The sequence below is a fragment of the Cupressus sempervirens genome, chromosome 9, assembly GCF_028749045.1.
Source record: "Cupressus sempervirens isolate cs-2001-9-10 chromosome 9, ASM2874904v1, whole genome shotgun sequence".
NCBI classification, from domain to species: Eukaryota; Viridiplantae; Streptophyta; class Pinopsida; order Cupressales; family Cupressaceae; genus Cupressus; species Cupressus sempervirens.
This window is the reverse complement of record NC_143126.1, coordinates 307,534,309-307,552,005: the sequence shown is the minus strand read 5'-3', so window position 1 is coordinate 307,552,005 and position 17,697 is coordinate 307,534,309. Positions and strand designations below refer to the sequence as shown.

General features: G+C 37.4%; 1 protein-coding gene across 2 annotated transcripts in view; it reads right to left on the bottom strand.

The window, feature by feature from the left end:
- The window catches only part of LOC149538622 (uncharacterized), a 70,177-nt gene that overhangs the window by 9,791 nt on the left and 42,689 nt on the right, over positions 1-17,697 (bottom strand). For both annotated transcript variants that reach the window (XM_089799935.1, XM_089799936.1), the window contains exon 9: positions 10,768-10,918. In XM_089799935.1, coding sequence (XP_089656061.1) covers positions 10,768-10,918 — 151 coding nt within the window. The remainder of the gene's footprint in view (positions 1-10,767; positions 10,919-17,697) is intronic.

Genomic DNA, 17,697 nt, shown 5'->3' with positions numbered 1-17,697 from the left:
CCGAAACCCCACTCTAGTTTTGAAGAACAAACAATAAGATTTATTGCTGTTGTACCATATGGAAATCAGTGCTATTTCTATAGTTTTTCCCCTTTCAAGTTTTTTAACCCAAGGAATTGAATTTTTGTTTGTCAAGTCAAACCCAATTATGTGCAATGCCACTGCATTATAAATCATTTTCATGTACAAAAACCTGGACTGCTGACATTGAATTATCAATTTCAGCTATGTTCTCAATTCTGTGTTTAATTATGTATATTTTGAGCAAATTATTGTGGCCAGTGTTACTATTATTACACATCCCCAAAACTTCATCCCCTCATCTAGGAAAAATTCAACCATAATTTCCAAGAGCCTGTCTCTACAGCTCTGATATAAAGATGAAGAAGAATTTTTTAGGCCAATAAAGATAGAAAAACAGAGACTATAAAGTGCAATTATTCCCAATGGTGGTTTGTAGTTGTCTTGGGATGTAAACAAGGGAAAAAAACTCTGGTTCTTTAGAAAAGTGAACCTTTTTGTGACATATTTGGGCACTACATTTAAAGTTTAAACTCAACACAGGTATGACATCCAAGAGCCAAACCTGCACACACGAAAGATGAAACTATTTGTCAAACCACTATTCAATTGGATCACAAAAAACATGAAAAAATGCATGGATACAGTGAATTGCAATCACGCCCCGACTACTGGATAATTGTCTTGGCCAATTGATCAGATACTGATAGAACATAGTAGGAAACAACCTGCTTCTGTAGAAAAGTGAATCTATTCATGCCCTATTGGCATATTGGATTTACAGCCCAATGAGATGTCATTCGAGACCCCCATCTTCATATTATTGTATGCTCCTCAACACAAATTTTGAGTCAGATAAGTTTTCCACATGGTGTGAAATGTTTTTGTTTCCACAAAAAAAAATTAAGAAAGGAGCATCAACTCATGCACAAACATAAGTTGGCATGGAGTTATATTGCCTCTTAACAAAGAGCGTGAAAAAATGTCCCAAAAAATAACATGGATCCCCTGTAGGGAAATGTTTCCAAGACTTGGGAGAAAGTTCCCCACAGAACCACCACCTTCACAAGGATGCTGCCAAGTTGCTTGCTATATGGCACATGCAATTACATATGCTAATTTGAATCTTTAACTTGAGAAAATTAGTGTGCTTTTCATTAGGCACTTGCAGAGATGTTATATTACAGATTTTGCCTTCAAGCGTCCAATTCACCTTAATTTGTACATCAGGAAACTCCATTGAAAATTGCTTTGCCAGTTTTCCAACTATTTAATCACCATCTTTACTCACTAAGAATCTAGTGAAAACTTGCTAAAGTTTTGGTGAGCCTTCATCAGATACTTGGCGAGTTCTGATTACAAGCTCGACAGCTGCTGTAAAAAGGCTCAATGCATTAGAAAAAATCAATAAAACACATTCAAATGGCTCTGTGTTTTCTCTGCAAGCTTATAGTTACCGGAATCGTGCCCAGGAGGCCGGATCCGGACTCAGATCCAACTCAGATCCGAATTCGTGCCTGGATTCATCCAGATTCAAGAAAGATCCTTGTTTTCGACTGTGGATCCGTGGACCACAAATCCGGACGAATCCATTGTCCAAAACAAGGAACCTACATGAATCCATCACAAATCCACGTGGATCCTTAGAATCCATCACAAACCCACACAAATCCTTCATGGATCCCCAAGGACCCACAGGCCAAACTTGGAATATATATATATATATATATATATATATATCTGTGTGTGTGTGTGTACTCACAAATCCTAATGGGAGAAATAAAAAATCACAAATCCACGAATCCGATTCACGTGCCCAAATCAGAATTGTACCCTGAATCGGTAACTAAGTCTGCAAGTAAAGAAAATCTTCCCCAACAGAAAACACACTATTTATTATAACATCTTTCCATCGAGGAGAGCTGGATCAGATGGGATTTTTAGTCAATTTTTAAGGCATATTTGAAGCATAGTTGAATTAAAAAAATTTTAAAAAAATTTTGAACATTTTGATTTTTCACTGCAAAATGTTGCATTGGTTTTAAAAATCCCTCATATGCTAAAACTATGTAGTGTTTTTGCACTTTAATTCCCAAAAAAACAAGATTCATCACCATTTTTGTTGACTTTTTATGAAATTCTTCACTATATCCACCGCTTTACCATCCCAACTTATTTCTTTATTTGAATCATTGTCTAGAATTTCCAGATTAGATTAAATCCGTACTGATTTAAACTAACTTTGGACTCATAAGCTGTACTTTCACTTTGTATGAGAAGGATGAATACATCATATGATTACAAATTAAGAAGTTCCTGTATCCAGTTTAGCTGGAGGCTTTTCCCATTGATGCCACCACCTTTTACATGCACTCATCTTGCAGGAGCTAGAGACCCCTGTTTGGAAATGCTTATCACAGATCAGATCCTGCGACAGTTTTTTGCATTAAATGCACAAATGTTTTTCATGGAGGCATAAATTGCCCATATAGCATCTCGCAAGCATTACTCAGCATGATGCCAAGCTTTGATCCGCAACCACTGAAGAGATGAAACGAGAGACGAATTCCCTACTTTCAAGTGCATAGAGTGCACACATCTAGGTAAATCCACCTCCAGTTCAGTTACTTTAAGTAGAGTGCCAGCACAATTGCCTTCACCTATGCCAACACAAACATCACATAATTTATTGTGCCATGAACCATACCTGGAGTGCAACCAACATTAGAAGCTACTAGGAAGTGCATGAACATGCACATATGGCATGCGCTGACTTTTTATATTTCAATAACATTACAATTTTAAACAGTGTACATTTCACTTTACATTATTAGGTTGCTCATGAATGCAACCGAAAGGGCATCTGTAACAGTGGAAGAACTAAAGAAGACATGGAAAAAATATGTTTGCAGTATTCTTTCAGATGGGTGGATGATTAGAAAAAATCACCAATATTATTAATCTTGGTGAGCTCACTTTTCTGAAATGGGTGGATGCTGAGTAAAGAAAAATGCATAAAACTTGTCAGTAATGTTAGAAGAAGCTGCCATGAAGGTTGGCAAAGATAATGTGGTGCATATCATAATTGATAATAACCTTGTGCAGCAAATTGTCTTTACCTTGTATTGGAGGACACGGACAAACTTAATTGATGAAACAGTTATGAATGATACAAGTAGCATCACAAAATTATTTACAATCACTCTTGCATTCTTAATTTGATGACTGATCACAACCAAGGAAAGAGTTGGTAACATCAGGTCACAAGATTTGCAAAGGTTTTCCTAACATTTTGAAGCATTATTAGTTATTGGCAGCTTCAACACAAAAGCTTGTGAGTTAAGCATGACTAGACTCATTTTAAAATTTATTCAAAGAAGCCTGAAGAAGAGAGGGTTGCAAGCATAGCGTTTGATAACCTTTTCGTACAAAGATCATGAAGGTAACTTCAAAACTTTGAACTTAAATTCAAGTGGAATTTTTTTAATTTAAGATTTCATTATAGTTTTTTAACAAAAAAAATTTTGTATTTGTAAAATGTTGATGTCAGAGCCCTTGTTAGAGTTCCTTGTTTAGCATGTCCAGATCAAAATCCAATGGGGTATATATATTTGAGGCCATGTGTAAGGTCAAAGATTCAGTCAGATATTATTATAAGGGGGACAAACTCAATCTCGATCCCATATGGAATATTACTGATAAGAGGTGGAACAATCAACTCCACCAACACATCAATGTTGCAAGGTACTTCTTCAACCCAACATTTTTCACTGTTGAAGAATTAGAAAGTTAGAAGGAAAGAAGGGGTGGGCTCTTCTCATCAAAGCTAACCATCTGAGGAAGAGACATTCAGACACAAAGCATGAGATTTAGTCTTTCACATGCATCTTACAAATTAGAAATTTCAAATTTATAACTATTGATAATTTATTAATTTAATGAAATATGTTTTGACCTTCTAACATTGAGTTGGGCTTGAAAAGATCACGTCAAGGAAAAAAGAAATCAAATCAATGACCAAAAGTGACTAAGAATAGGTCAAAGAGACTGTAACTTACATCAGTTACAATAGTAAAGAATTATGGCAAAAGATTCAAAGGTGAAAAAAAATAACAAAAATATAGAAATAAATATACAGGGATTAACCTTAAAACAAAATCCCCCAAACAACTAAAAGTATGAACATATTCTCTATGAACCATTGGTCACAAAAGAGAGAGAAGATACAAGAATGAAATGTGCATATTATGTCTTGAAAAGAATTGTCCCAAATGTTTAACGAATAAGTTTGTGCCAGTGAACCAAACATAATCATAAAGTTAACAGAAAAGCCTTATTTGAGTACTGAACTATTAGTAGCATATAGATTAACCCAACCAGAGAAACAAAATTAACAGGATGGCATAACACGTGTGAAATAAAAGAAACACAAAGAAATGAGATTAAGTTATTGCCTTTGACAAAGAATCTTACAGAAATGCCATAATTGATTTTCCATATTTTTGTGTTCTCTTTGTCTTCTTCTCCAACTTATTTAATCTCTTTGTATCCAATCGCCAAAAAAAATTCAATATTCCAACAAAGGTTTTCTTTGGGAAAATGATTAGTCTGTCTCCCAGGTGTAAAAGTAAATTGTTCTAATAAGAAACTCTATATGTGCCCTTTCTACAATTTTGTTAAAAAAATTGGAATCAATAGTCATAAATAAAGTGAGATTTAAATTATATATTGCACTGCTTTCAAGGAAGAAATTTTGTTTTTATTGCTTGGTCTCTGTTGTGTTATTTTCTAGTTGTCAATGAGATTGTGATTGCCCACATCCGAGCGTATATTAATCTGATCATTTGTTTTTGTCACTTCAAATGTTTTGTTTATGTCCACTCTCGCTCATAGTTAATGAATCAGATTCTCTCTTTTATCTCAGCCACATATACACTTCAGTTTCTTTTGTATTTCCTTTTAATATTAATTCATTACTATTACAAAACACGCAATAGATTGGTCATCATTTGAATTTGGAACCATGCATTTATCAAGAAGTTATTCCTTTTCAAAGCTTGGGAAGTGCTTTTCAAGATTGAAGTACAGAGTCTTCCCTTTTAAGCAGTCTCCAATTGGTATAAAACTGAGTAAATTTTCACCTCCAGTTCTCACAAGCTGCTTCACCAACATTACTCAATCCCAAGATTTTGCCTCAACCGTCTCTATCATAAGTTTCTAAAACATTTAATGAGCAATACAAGGTTTGCATTCAGGAGAAAACAGCTCTTGCATAAGATTCTAAAACATTTAAAACCACTTCATTGCCCTTAGTAGTAAAAAGTAAGAATGCTCAGGAATTGAACAAGGAAATAGGTCTCTCGTTTATGCCCTGGTATCATGGAGCAGTTAAACACGTGTTTCGTCTATCTTAAAAAGATTGTATCAAAACTCATGGATGATCTAGGTAGAAAGTTGAAACCCCTTCTGACACATCATTTCTTAGGAGCCAAGTGTAATTGTAAGAGGGAATAGTCTTCATGGTTTGGTAATGTTCCACAAGATCACACACTTAATGACCCTGAGTAGTAGGAAAGAGTTGTTACTGAAATTCAGTATCTTTTAAGGCATATCACCATGTGTGACAGAACTTAATAGATGATAACATTTTGGGTTTCATGTAAACTGTAGAACATGTAAGAAGGAATATGACAGGGCACCAAAAATTTGAGAGCTAGTCAAGATATCTCCTAAAGATTTAGTGTTTTGGGGTTTAGAAAAGTTGACCCTTTGTATTCTTGATACATATATTTCTGAGCAATACAATGCCTTCATTGAGCCAACTTCATGAGAATATACGCCATAAAAGTGGTTATCCCAGTATTCCACCTGAAATGTGTCCCACAAGGTCCAGGTGGTTCCCCAATCCAATCATCTTAGAAACTTGGAGGAGATCCCCCACTTTTAAGAGCTTATGAACTGGACAGCCTGTTCCATTTAATGCATAAAAATAGAAAAAACGCAACTTTTGATGAAAAGCGATGTTAAAATGCCCTACAAATGTTAAAGCAGTTTTGGTTTTTGTGTGATGATTTCCTCTGCTCAGCCACCTAGTTTTGACCTCCTTTAAGGTCGTTTTTGGAAAAAACTGCAGCCATTTTTGTACCTGCAGCTTCGTTTTTGAAGCTTATCTGTAGTTTTTTTCAGTTTTTTGCAGCCCACTATGGTTTCATTCAAAACTCTCTTCTTCCTTGCCAGTTTGAGAAACTAATTACATATTCTTGGTGGGGGTTTTGAGACTCAACTGGGTTGTCGTTAGATTTTTCACAGTGCCCCATTTTTCGTGCTCTAATTTTGTGTCGCCGAAAATGTATTCTGATTTCAGATTCTTTTTGGGTTTTTTGAGATCTCGTCTAGGCCTTAGTTGGATTTTTGTAGGTCAACACAAAAAAATTGTTGAAATCTGTATCAGCCGTACTTCATCATTTTTCTGAAGTTTGAGTCTAAATTTCTCTATTTTCTGCATTGGGATTTGTGCCTCTGAATCCATGATATCCCCTCTTCTATAGTTTTTGTTTTTTGTGCATTCAAAGACATGCAAGATCATGCCCATCTCATCCTCCTTGGAGCAAGTCTTTTCAGCTAAATACTTTTGCAAGGATAAAGGCAAATCTCAGCCTCAAGCCAATGTTATCGAGTACACAGAGCAGAAAGGGTGTCATTTTCGCCTTCATGGCTAAAAGACCTGCAGACCATGAGAAATATTTTGCTTGGTATATAGATTCTAGTGCTTCTCGGCATTTCACTAGCAGACGTGATTGATTTACAAATTTTCTCCCTTTACTAATTCAGCTATCTTTAGAGGAGGTGCAGAGTATATTGTTGTTGGTAAAGGCAACGTATAGATACAATTTGGTGGGAGGAATCCGATTTTCCTCAATGTATATTATGTTCCTGGCATGGAACTTAACCTACTGTCAGTGAGTCAAACCATGTGACAATTTTCTTAGCTTGATGTAGTATTTAGTACACACAAGTGCTTGATTATTGATTGCGCAACACATACTGCTATTGTTGTTGATATTGAGGATCATGGTCTATATAGACTTGTGGATACTGGCAATTCTCTTGAGCATGTCTTCGCAGCAAAATCTTTTCCTATCAGCAGTCCCTGGCATTAGCGTTATGGTCCCATGAACATTTGCTATCTTGCTCAGCTTGTTTGGGATGATTTAGTAATCCGCCTATTTGAAATTCAAACTCCAAATAAGAGCATTTGTGGAGCTTGTTAGGCTGGGAAGCAGCACAGGACGACATTCCAGGATGGTGACTCATGGAAAGCCTCTAAGCTACTACAGTTGATCCATGCTGATGTATTTGGTCCAATGAAAACTCCTTGTGTTACTGAGTGTAGATATATATTACTACTAGTTGATGAAGTCAATAGAAAAATGTGGGTGTACTTTCTTAAACAATAACCTATGGTGTTTACTGTATTTCAAAAATTTAAGGCCTAGGTAGAAAAAGAGTCTGGTTGTTTTATTATATCTCTTAGGTCTGATGGGGGGTGGAATTGTGTTCTATTGCCTTCTCCACTTTCTGTGATACAAATGGCATAAAACGTCAATTAACCATACTATACACCCCTCAACAAAATGACGTTGTAGAGCATCACAACCACACTATTACAAAAATGACCAAGTCTACAATGGAACATAGAAATGTTCCAAAGAAATTTTAAGCAAAAGTAGTATTTAGTGCAGTCTATCTCCTTAAGAGGTCTCCTGCACATGTAGTTAAGGGCAAGACTCCTGAGGAAGCCTGGACTGATCGCAAACCTAGGATCAGACATTTGAAAGTTTTTGGCTCTTTAGCTTATGTGTGGATTCCAGATGCTTAGTGCTCCAAGCTGGATTCCAAGAGTCGGAAACTCATGTTTTCAGGATATAGTAACAACCATAAAGCCTGCCGGCCAATTAATGTAGAAATTGTTCATCTTATCTTTAATCATGATGTTTCATCTTATGAAGAACAAGGACCATTATCTCTTCCTTGTATAGGCAGAATTATGAGGATCAGCCTTTGCAGGCCTCTAATTTGGTTGTTGTCTTCTATTAGGTCCATATAATGGGAGGGTGATTTAGAATGTGAACTTGATGATGAATCACCTGATTTTCCTCCAGATGATACTAATATTCCACCTGTTGCAAATCCTCTTCAAGCATCAATTGTTATTCCTCCACCGGATTTTCGCACATCTACTTTCTGGCCTGAATGATGCACTAAACTATCAATGATCCTCTTCCTGATGAGCTCATTGAGGGTAGATATTCTAGAAATAGAGGCAACCAACTAGATACAGTTAACTTTGCTCTCATGGTCAACTTTCATGGTATTTGAGCCTCAAATATTTAAAGAGGCAACAGGGCTTTGAAATTGGGAATAGGCTATGGATTTGAAACACCAAAATCTTCAGAAAAATCACTCATGGGTTCTCTTTGATCTTCCTGCGAGGAAGAAACCCATTAGTTACAAATCGGTCTATAAGGTTAAGTATCATGCAGATGGTACCTTAGAAAAATACAAGGTCAAATTAGTTGCTTGAGGATTCATGCAGCAGAAGGGCACTGATTATGAGGAGACTTTTGCTCCTACCGCCAAGATGAGCACAATGCGTCTTCTTCTAGCCATTGTAGCTCGGTGTGGATGTTAAGAGTGTCTTCCTCAGCAATTGGTTGCAAGAAGAAGTCTTTATGATGTAGCCTTTAGATTTTGAGGTTCCCGGCAAAGAACACCATCAAGAAAACACAATATGATATTGAGCAGGCCCCACAAGCATGGTAAATCATGATTGCTCAATACATCTACTCTCCAGCCTAAATGATGGGCTAAAACTATCAATGATCCTGTTCCTGATGAGCTCATTGAGGGTAGATATTCTAGAAATAGGGGAAACCAACTAGAAGCAGTTAACTTTGCTCTCATGGTCAACCTTCATAGTATTATGAGCATCAAATATTTAAAGAGCAACAGGGCTTCCAGATTAGGAATAGGCTATGGATGCGAAACACAAAATCTTCAGAAGAATCACACATGGGTTCTCTTTGATCTTCCTATGAGGAAGAAACCCATTAGTTGCAAATCGGTCTATAAGGTCAAGTATCATGCAGATGGTACCTTAGAAAAATACAAGGTCAAATTAGTTGCTCGAGGATTCACACAAGAGGAAGGCAATGATTATGAGGAGACTTTTGCTCCTACCGTCAAGATGCGTACAATTTGTCTTCTTCTTTCCATTGTAGCACAATGTGGATAGGAAGTCCATCAGATGGATGTTAAGAGTGTCTTCCTTAGAAGTTGGTTGCAAGAAGAAGTCTACATGATGTAGCCTTCTGATTTCAAGGTTGCCAGCAAAGAGCACCAACTATATAGACTCAAGAAAATACTATATAGTATCAAGCAGGCCACACGAGCATGGTACATCAAGATTGCTCAGTACTTGGTTGCTCGTGGTTTTCGGCATTGCCCTTTTGACAATAATTTTTCTATCAAACGCTCTAGTGATGCTATTCTCTTCCTTGTTTTCTATATGGATGACTTGATCATTACTCGCAATTCAAAACATTTGATGCAAAAAACAAAAAAGATTTGTGCAAGGATTTTGATATGATAGATTTGGGGGTTCTTCATTATTATTTAGGTGTTGAGGTTTGGCAAACTAATGGTAGCATCTTTCTTTCTCAGTCTAAGTATGCCAGGAACATGCTTGATAGGTTTCGAATGTAGGATTGCAAACTTGCTTCCACAGCGATGGAGAAAGGGTTGTAGTTATTAGCCAAGTTTGATTCTCCTCCTATTGATGAAACAACTTACTACCACTAGACCTGATCTCAATTTTGCAGTAAGCTTACATATCACACTTCATGACAACCCCCAAGGCACCTCTGATTATGGACTTCTTTCAACTAGGAGTCATGAATCTAGACATAGTGAGTTCATAGATTCAAATTGGATAGGATCAATTGATGATAAGACATCAACGTCTGCATATGTGTTCAATTTGGGGTCTGGTGCAGTCATGTGGACTCTCATCCACAAAAGCAGGGTATCAAGGAGTTCTTAACGCTGCTTGTGAGAGAGTTTGTCTTTGTCGGATGCTTGAAGATGTGAAGTTGTCTCAAGTAGGCTGACTCCCTTGCTCTCTAAGTATCAAATAGTTCTCAAACTTGCCAATAACCCAATCTTCCATGAAAGAACCAAACATGTGCATGTTGATTGCACTACATTCGGCACTTTGTTCAAGACATGATAGTTCACTTGCATTATGTTCCTAAAGCAGATCAAACTACCGACATTCTCACCAAGCCTCTTGTTAAAGATAAGTTTGTTAAATTCACCGGACCGCTTGGTGTTGCGGGCAGATTGACCATGACGGGAAACAATTAGAATATTATAATGTTCCTTTAATAGCCTATTATGTAATATATCTAATTCTTTGTAGATACGATTGTTTCTACAATCTTCTTATGTTTCTTATTAGAAACTTACTATTTTGTACAATTGTAAATTTATTTATTATGATCTCTTCGATCATTGTTAACACATTCATTATTTTACCATAATAAGAGCAACTCCCAATTTGAATTTTCCTCGAATAGAGAATTAACACCATAAACAAACTTAATACAGAGAATTTTCAGATTCAAACATTTATTTAAATTAGTGTATCTTAGAACTCAAATGGTAACTGCTTACTAAATAACCAACCTGCTTTTTCTTAGATCTTTTTTCTTTGTCAGCTGCTTCCCGTTTTGCCCTCTGCTCAATTTCAGCATGGCTCGCTGCCTCCTCTTCACGAATGAGTTCTTCTTGCATTTTGATGGAAACATCTCTCTGGTAGGCCATCTCAACATGATTGCTGACACCAATAAAAGCATTTGATGAGTTCATATTTCAGAACAGCACACACACATTACAATAACTTAACTGGTCTATACTTATAAGAATTCTCATTTTACAAACTCTACATTGAACTGCATAGGTGATAAGAAATCCATCAGATGATGTCAATTAAATGTTAAGAGTGCAACTGCTGAATGATCCTAATCCACTAGAGAATATTACTAAAAAAGAACTTCTCAATACCCAACTCAATTCTCTATACAATATATTACTCACTCAAGATAAGTGTTTCCCATTAAAAATCATAATTACAGCATAATATTAATGGCCCAACAATAAAAAAGATACAACCAAAAGAATTAACCATAGAGTACATTATTGCAGCAAAATGTTGAAAATGATTTTCTGGATTCATCTATAATGGCAGCAGATAAATTTTAGCAACCATTAGTGAGCATCTTATTCAAACTTATGAAGCCTAAAAATTAACTTCTTTTTAGAACAATCAGCAAACTTTTGATACAAAGGTAAGGAAAATAGAAAAACATCATCATTCAAATTCAGGCAGCTTATTTGAAGTGTTCCAAAAGAAAACCAGAGATAATGAAAACATAAATTGGAGGAAAGGTCCAGAATATCCAATTTGCATAACTACGAACAGTCCTACTATGGCTTAGATCTTTGTGCATAAGGAAAAGAACAGTTAAGCAAACTCGGCTCAGCAAAAGTTCATCGATTTGTTTCTTAGTAGCCCACATCATATTTGCAAAACACATAAAATATAAGATATAAGCATAGAAATTGTTGTGGTGATGCAGATCTTCTCAATATTCAAAAATGCCATTTAAGTAAAGCTGCAGGGCTTGGTCCCCCGCCCCCCCCACCTCGAGCCTGTTAAATTTACAAACCAGAAATACAAGATAGCAATATATGAAATACAAAAACTCAAAATAACAGATAACACCAAGGCATTATCCCCAGAAAAACCCTCCTTGAGGGAAACAACCCAGCCCACAGAAAGATAGATCCTTAATCTAGTTTTGCAAAATCAATTACAAAATCTCTGCTACCTTTTGATGACTTCAACACTCAGTGATCAAAACAACAATCACAATAAAAGAAAATCAGCAAAGTAGCTTTCTCGGGAAGTCACAATACACAGCTATATAAAAGCACATAAACTATATGTATATTGCTCATACATCAAGCATCACATTAATCTCTGAGAAGATTGAATAATGTATATTATTCCTCAACAATATCAGTCACCACAACTCCACAAAGTGTGAGAGCAATATTAGTCACAAAACATCCCGTTCTTTTGAAAGGAACAATAACAAATATACGCCCATGGTCTTCAGCATGTGAATAAAGAGAAAACAACTCCAAGAGAAGGTCAACAGAACATATGCGGTGGGAAGAAAAGAGAACCACTGTCCATCATCAAAGGTAACTGCTCACCACCAAGAGACTGTACGCTTCACATGTAGAGAGATAATAATAAACAGCCAGTCAAAATGAAGTAAAATAATGAATCCACCCCAGCATCCACATGGTGTCCAAAGGCACTCAATGCAAAGAAGAGCATGAAAGAAGTAGGCAGGGAAGATAAGGAGGTACTATGTACGGAAGAGAAACATAATGAAGATAAAACTTCTGCAGCAGCTCGTGAAAGGAAACACATTGACGGCAACAAGAATAAGGCAAAAATATGATGGCTGGAGATGAAAGATAATTGACTCGGGCAAAAATTGCAGACCATCAGAGGAAGCAGATCTATCTTGCTGCTACTCAAAAATTCAACAGGGCTGAGGTTGAACCATATATGTCCTTGTTGAATATGTCTGCTACAAGCCAACTTTGAGCTTGTCTTGGTTGCAGATTGTGAAAGGTGCATCTCTACCATTGCTACCAAAGCCTTATGCAATGCCAGACTCACTGCAGCAGGCTGAAATAGTTATAAAAATCACATCCCCATACTCTGCATATTCAATAAATCTCAATACTCATCTTTCAAGGATGTGCATAATCATAACAAACAGTGTGATCAGAGGAGCAACCATATGAAGCAGGCACACTCTTGAGTAAAATTATAAATTTAAATTTAAAAACAAAGAAAGGCAAATTATATTAATGTCCATGAGTGACCATATGTAGGTTAATGTAACTCAACCGTACATGATAATACAATAGGAAGTTTGAGGAAGAGAAGATTTTTACTAAGCAAAAAAAGGGTAAGAAATAAAAGTTGGCTTTGAGTTTGCAACAACAGCAGGGCACCACCTCGTACTGATGCAGAAAAACTTGTTCTACTGAAGCTCATTGAAGGGTGTACTGGGAGAATGCATGAACTAGATCTCTAAGTCTGCAGTGAACAGTTTGAAATAAGCAACATCACCTTTGCAGACTCTGGGTTTGGCTATGACACAACTTTGGTCCTCTGTTTTCTTTCCGCAGTGAATAGGCTTCGGGTTCTCAAAGCCAAAAGGAAGTTGTTCTCTCCACACTCCAAAATCCCAAGTGGCTAAACTAGAACACTCAAGAGAACTTCTTGTCACTGCTAGACGTGAAGGGATGTAGGCAATTATTTAGATTCTGAAAGCAGTTATTCAGGATTCCTTTCCTGATGGGCGGGAAGCCTATTCTTCTAGCAGTATATCTAAGTGAAGTTCACAACTCAGCAAGCCCACTGAGAATAGAAGCAATACAATGCTAAAAGTCAACAATTGGAATGGTAACGGGACTTTCTGGTCATCTCCCAACTTACATCATGTCGCTCTTGATTCTTTTGATCTCCTTTTCCTCATGAAGACTCGTGAGAGTTTGGCTAATCATGTTCCCAACTTCTTGTGCTTTCATTGGATTTCTTCTTTCAAAAGTGAGACTAGATTCTTTGGTGGGGTCCACAATTCTGGAAGGATTGCATGTCTTGTCAATGACTGCCTTTAAGTGGGAATTCAATTATCTACTCTTAACTTTTCGGCTAGATTCCTATAGCTCTAGGTTTGTCGTGTAGTCTTCCACCTCAACACCACTTTATTATAGTCTGTTACTTCCCTCCACCTACCCTCTATATGTCGTTCACAATGGTCCTAATGAGGGCCCCTTTTCCAACTTACATTATAGCATATCTCAATTCTCTTCTACTAGGGATATTCTCACTCTTGGGGACTTCAATGCCCAAACTTAGATTGCCCAAACTCCACTCCACACTGAGCTAACAATACCATGTGTATCGAAGACAATGATCTTGCTTCTTTACAGCTTCATAGGTCCTCTAGAAATGCTTATTATCATCTCACGAAGTATGGACGACATCTTCTACAATTGTGTGAGTCCGCTAACCTAGTGATATGTAATGGGCTTAACTACTTCTAGGCTCCAATCTTTTCACTTGCAGACCCCACAATGGCAGGGTAAGTATGGTTAACTGTCATCTTTGCCTAATTGCATGTTCCATCCATCTACCACTTCATTATCACCCCTACTCCTCTTGTTGATCAACCTCTCCTTAGCCTCTCTATCTAGTCCCCGCCTCCCCCTCTTGTCCTTCCCCCTCACACTTGTTTGACTTTGACCATGGGGATTTGAACCTATTCACCCTCTATCGTAGATGAATTCCACCCCACCACCCCCACCCTCACTTCTACTCCTTGGAGTGCATTGCATCAAAGTTTCACCAACTTTTTCCTCTCTCTAAGATGTCACCTTTTTGTCTATCTCACCTCACCACTCTTTTATTTAATTCTCCCAAATTGAGGAATACTTGTCCTATGAACAAATGGTATGAAGACAATTGTAGGGTCTTTCATTGGAGCTTGCACTCTACTTTCAATCTCCAACACCCTTTCCAGCTGAAGACCTCTTACCACCTTTTCATCTGCTGCAAGAAATGCCTCTTCGTCTCTCATCATAGAACCCTTCTTGTCTTCCTCATTCACTCCCCCAAAAGTCATTTTGGTGCACTCTTTCCCTCTTGTTGCTCCCACGTCCCCCCAAGATGAACCATGATATTTTGGTCTCTCATACCATAGCATCGAGCTATATGATATCCCCAACAAGCCCCTTTTTCCACATCCCCCACCCCCCTATTGTCACATATTCATTTGTAGTTGAGTCTTTCAAGCCTAGCTCCCCCATTATGTGCCCTTACACATCAGATCTCTTCAATCACGTTGGTTCCACAAGATTTTCCCCCTCCTGGTCACATCAACACCATCCATCCAATATACAAGGTGGGTCAGCCTCCGATCTCAATAATTACCGGATTATTATGGTAGGCCAGCACCTTCTCCAAATTGTATGCCACAATTCTTCACACCCTCTTCTCCAGGGAGCTAGACCAGCAGGGCATGTGTGCCAAGGGGCAAGCTGGTTGCAAACCAGATTACTGAACCATGGATCATGTTTTGACCCTTCGGGCTAATTTTGAGGAGGCTCGCCACGCTCCTCGAATGTTTATTATTGTTTCATGGGTTTCTACAAAGCTTCTGAGTCCATTCTTGTTAATTTTATTATAGCTATGGTCAGATTCCTTTAGGTCGACATAGTTAACATAAAGGTTGTGTGAATATAATTATTGATAAGATATTAATTATATTTTTTTATTGGTAATGCACAAATTTGTATTAATAGGAAATAAAAAAATAAATATCAAAACCTGGTCAATTTGTGACCATGGTGATACCACCAAACCACCTACTACTACCACCTATTCCTAACTCCAGTAAGGAGTTTACATCAATATACCATCATCAAGACCAAAAACTACCCCCTGTATAAAAACATCAAAATTGACCAACATCAGACTTACTTGAACCACGCAGCAAACTCCTCACGAGAGAAGCTAGGGATTCCCTCATCCTCCGTCAAACCAGATGCAGAAACACCACTCCGCCATACTGCACCACCACCCTCCACTTCACATTCAACCAGAAGAGATATATAAATGCCCCCAACCACTCCAACATCCCCTGAGCCAAACCCACTATCTCCCACCAATCCCACCTTTCGTTGTTTTACAAGAATGTCGTCGAACCAGCAAACAACCATTCTCACCAATTGGTATTCAAGACTTTACTGGAGTCCTTTTAAGCTTCCTTAGAGGTCCATCACATGCCAAGACACGAGCCTGTGAATGAGACATAAGAAAAAACACCAACTTGCACCTCCCCATATGAGCCAATGGTAAGTGAACCTCAGTTGGAGCGCTAGAAGACCAAACCAAAAGAGGTTGCAACTCGCTGAGACCTCTACCAATCAAACTCCACAAGCATTGCCCCATATGCAAACCAACCCTAATTTCTACCCTATACATGACATCTTTCAGACCCACACCCCATTTATGTAGATAGCATCGAGGAAATGAACTAGAAGATATCAAGAACTCCTCCTTAGCTAACAAGGAGTGTTAATGTTATTACAGCTATGATCAGATTCCTTTAGGCCAACATAGTTAACATAAAGCTTATGTGAATATGATTATTGATAATATAATAATTATATTTACTATTATAACATAATTGTTATTTTATTAATATTATCATAATATAATTATATTATAATATTGTATATAATAATATTATTATTTAATAAATTAATAGACAAGAGTATCAGAGGAAGTTAGTCTAATTCAGTTGTAAACCTTTAGTACAGCAAGAGCAAAATGCGGAATTGTTTGGGAGGTCTGAGAAAGAGCTTACAAATAACAAGACTACGCATTCTTTCTAGAAGACATTCTATTCTTGAACGTTTCATCGAACAAGAATCTAAGCGGCAAAATGAATGGTTCCCAAAGTTGGAGATTGGCAACTCTTTGAGATAGTTGGAAATGTTGAAGATTCATATATTTTGACAAAATCTCTTCAAACGTCCAAGTTTACATAGCTCATCTTTGTCTCAAGGATTTATCGTCATTGATCTTGGAGGCCCATGGTTGACACTCACCCATTATGTGCAAGAGTACTTGTGCACAATAGTATGAGGATTGTTGGACTAACTGCCAATGTTCCCCTTTGGTATTTGTGACATGGCTTTACCACCTCCTATGTTCTATAAGTCTAGTGGTTGTATCAAGCATTGAAAGGTCGATCTTTTGGTGCAACGACAACCCTAGCTTATAACAAGTGGTATCAGGACTTGCTTACAAGTTCGAATCTCCTCAAGTAACTCTTAAGGGGATTGTTGGACTTTTTTGGTGCAACGACAACCCTAGCTTGTAACAAGTGGTATCAAGGCTTGCTTACAAGTTCGAATCTCCTCAAGTAACTCGAGGGGATTATTGGACTAACTACCCAAGTTCCCCTTCGAGATTTGTGGCATGGCTTAACTTGCTCCTATGTTCTATAAGTCTAGTGGCTATATTGGGCATTGAAAGGTCAATCTTTTGGTGCAACAGCAACCCCTAGCGTGTAACAAGAAGTATCAACATTCAGCTGGACTCATACAAGAGTAATCTGCAAGGGAGAAGATACCTCTAAGTGTCTAATGAAAGTTATTATAATAAACCCCATACACATTTGGGATCATCATTCTCAACTTTCATAATTGGTGACGGGAGCTTAACCAGTAAGGATGCAATGACTTCAAAGGTTTTGTGTTAAAAATAATAAAAATAAAAATTGATGCTTTAATGCCAAGCTGGTAGTGGGGCAGTACATATATTATTGATGCAATTCCCTTACAATAGTTAAATAAGAATATCAAGAAAAACTATGATCTGCATAGCCGGCGCAATTTCCTTGATTTGCAATGAAGAATATAATCATATTGACTGAGTCTAAATTTCGTGCTCAA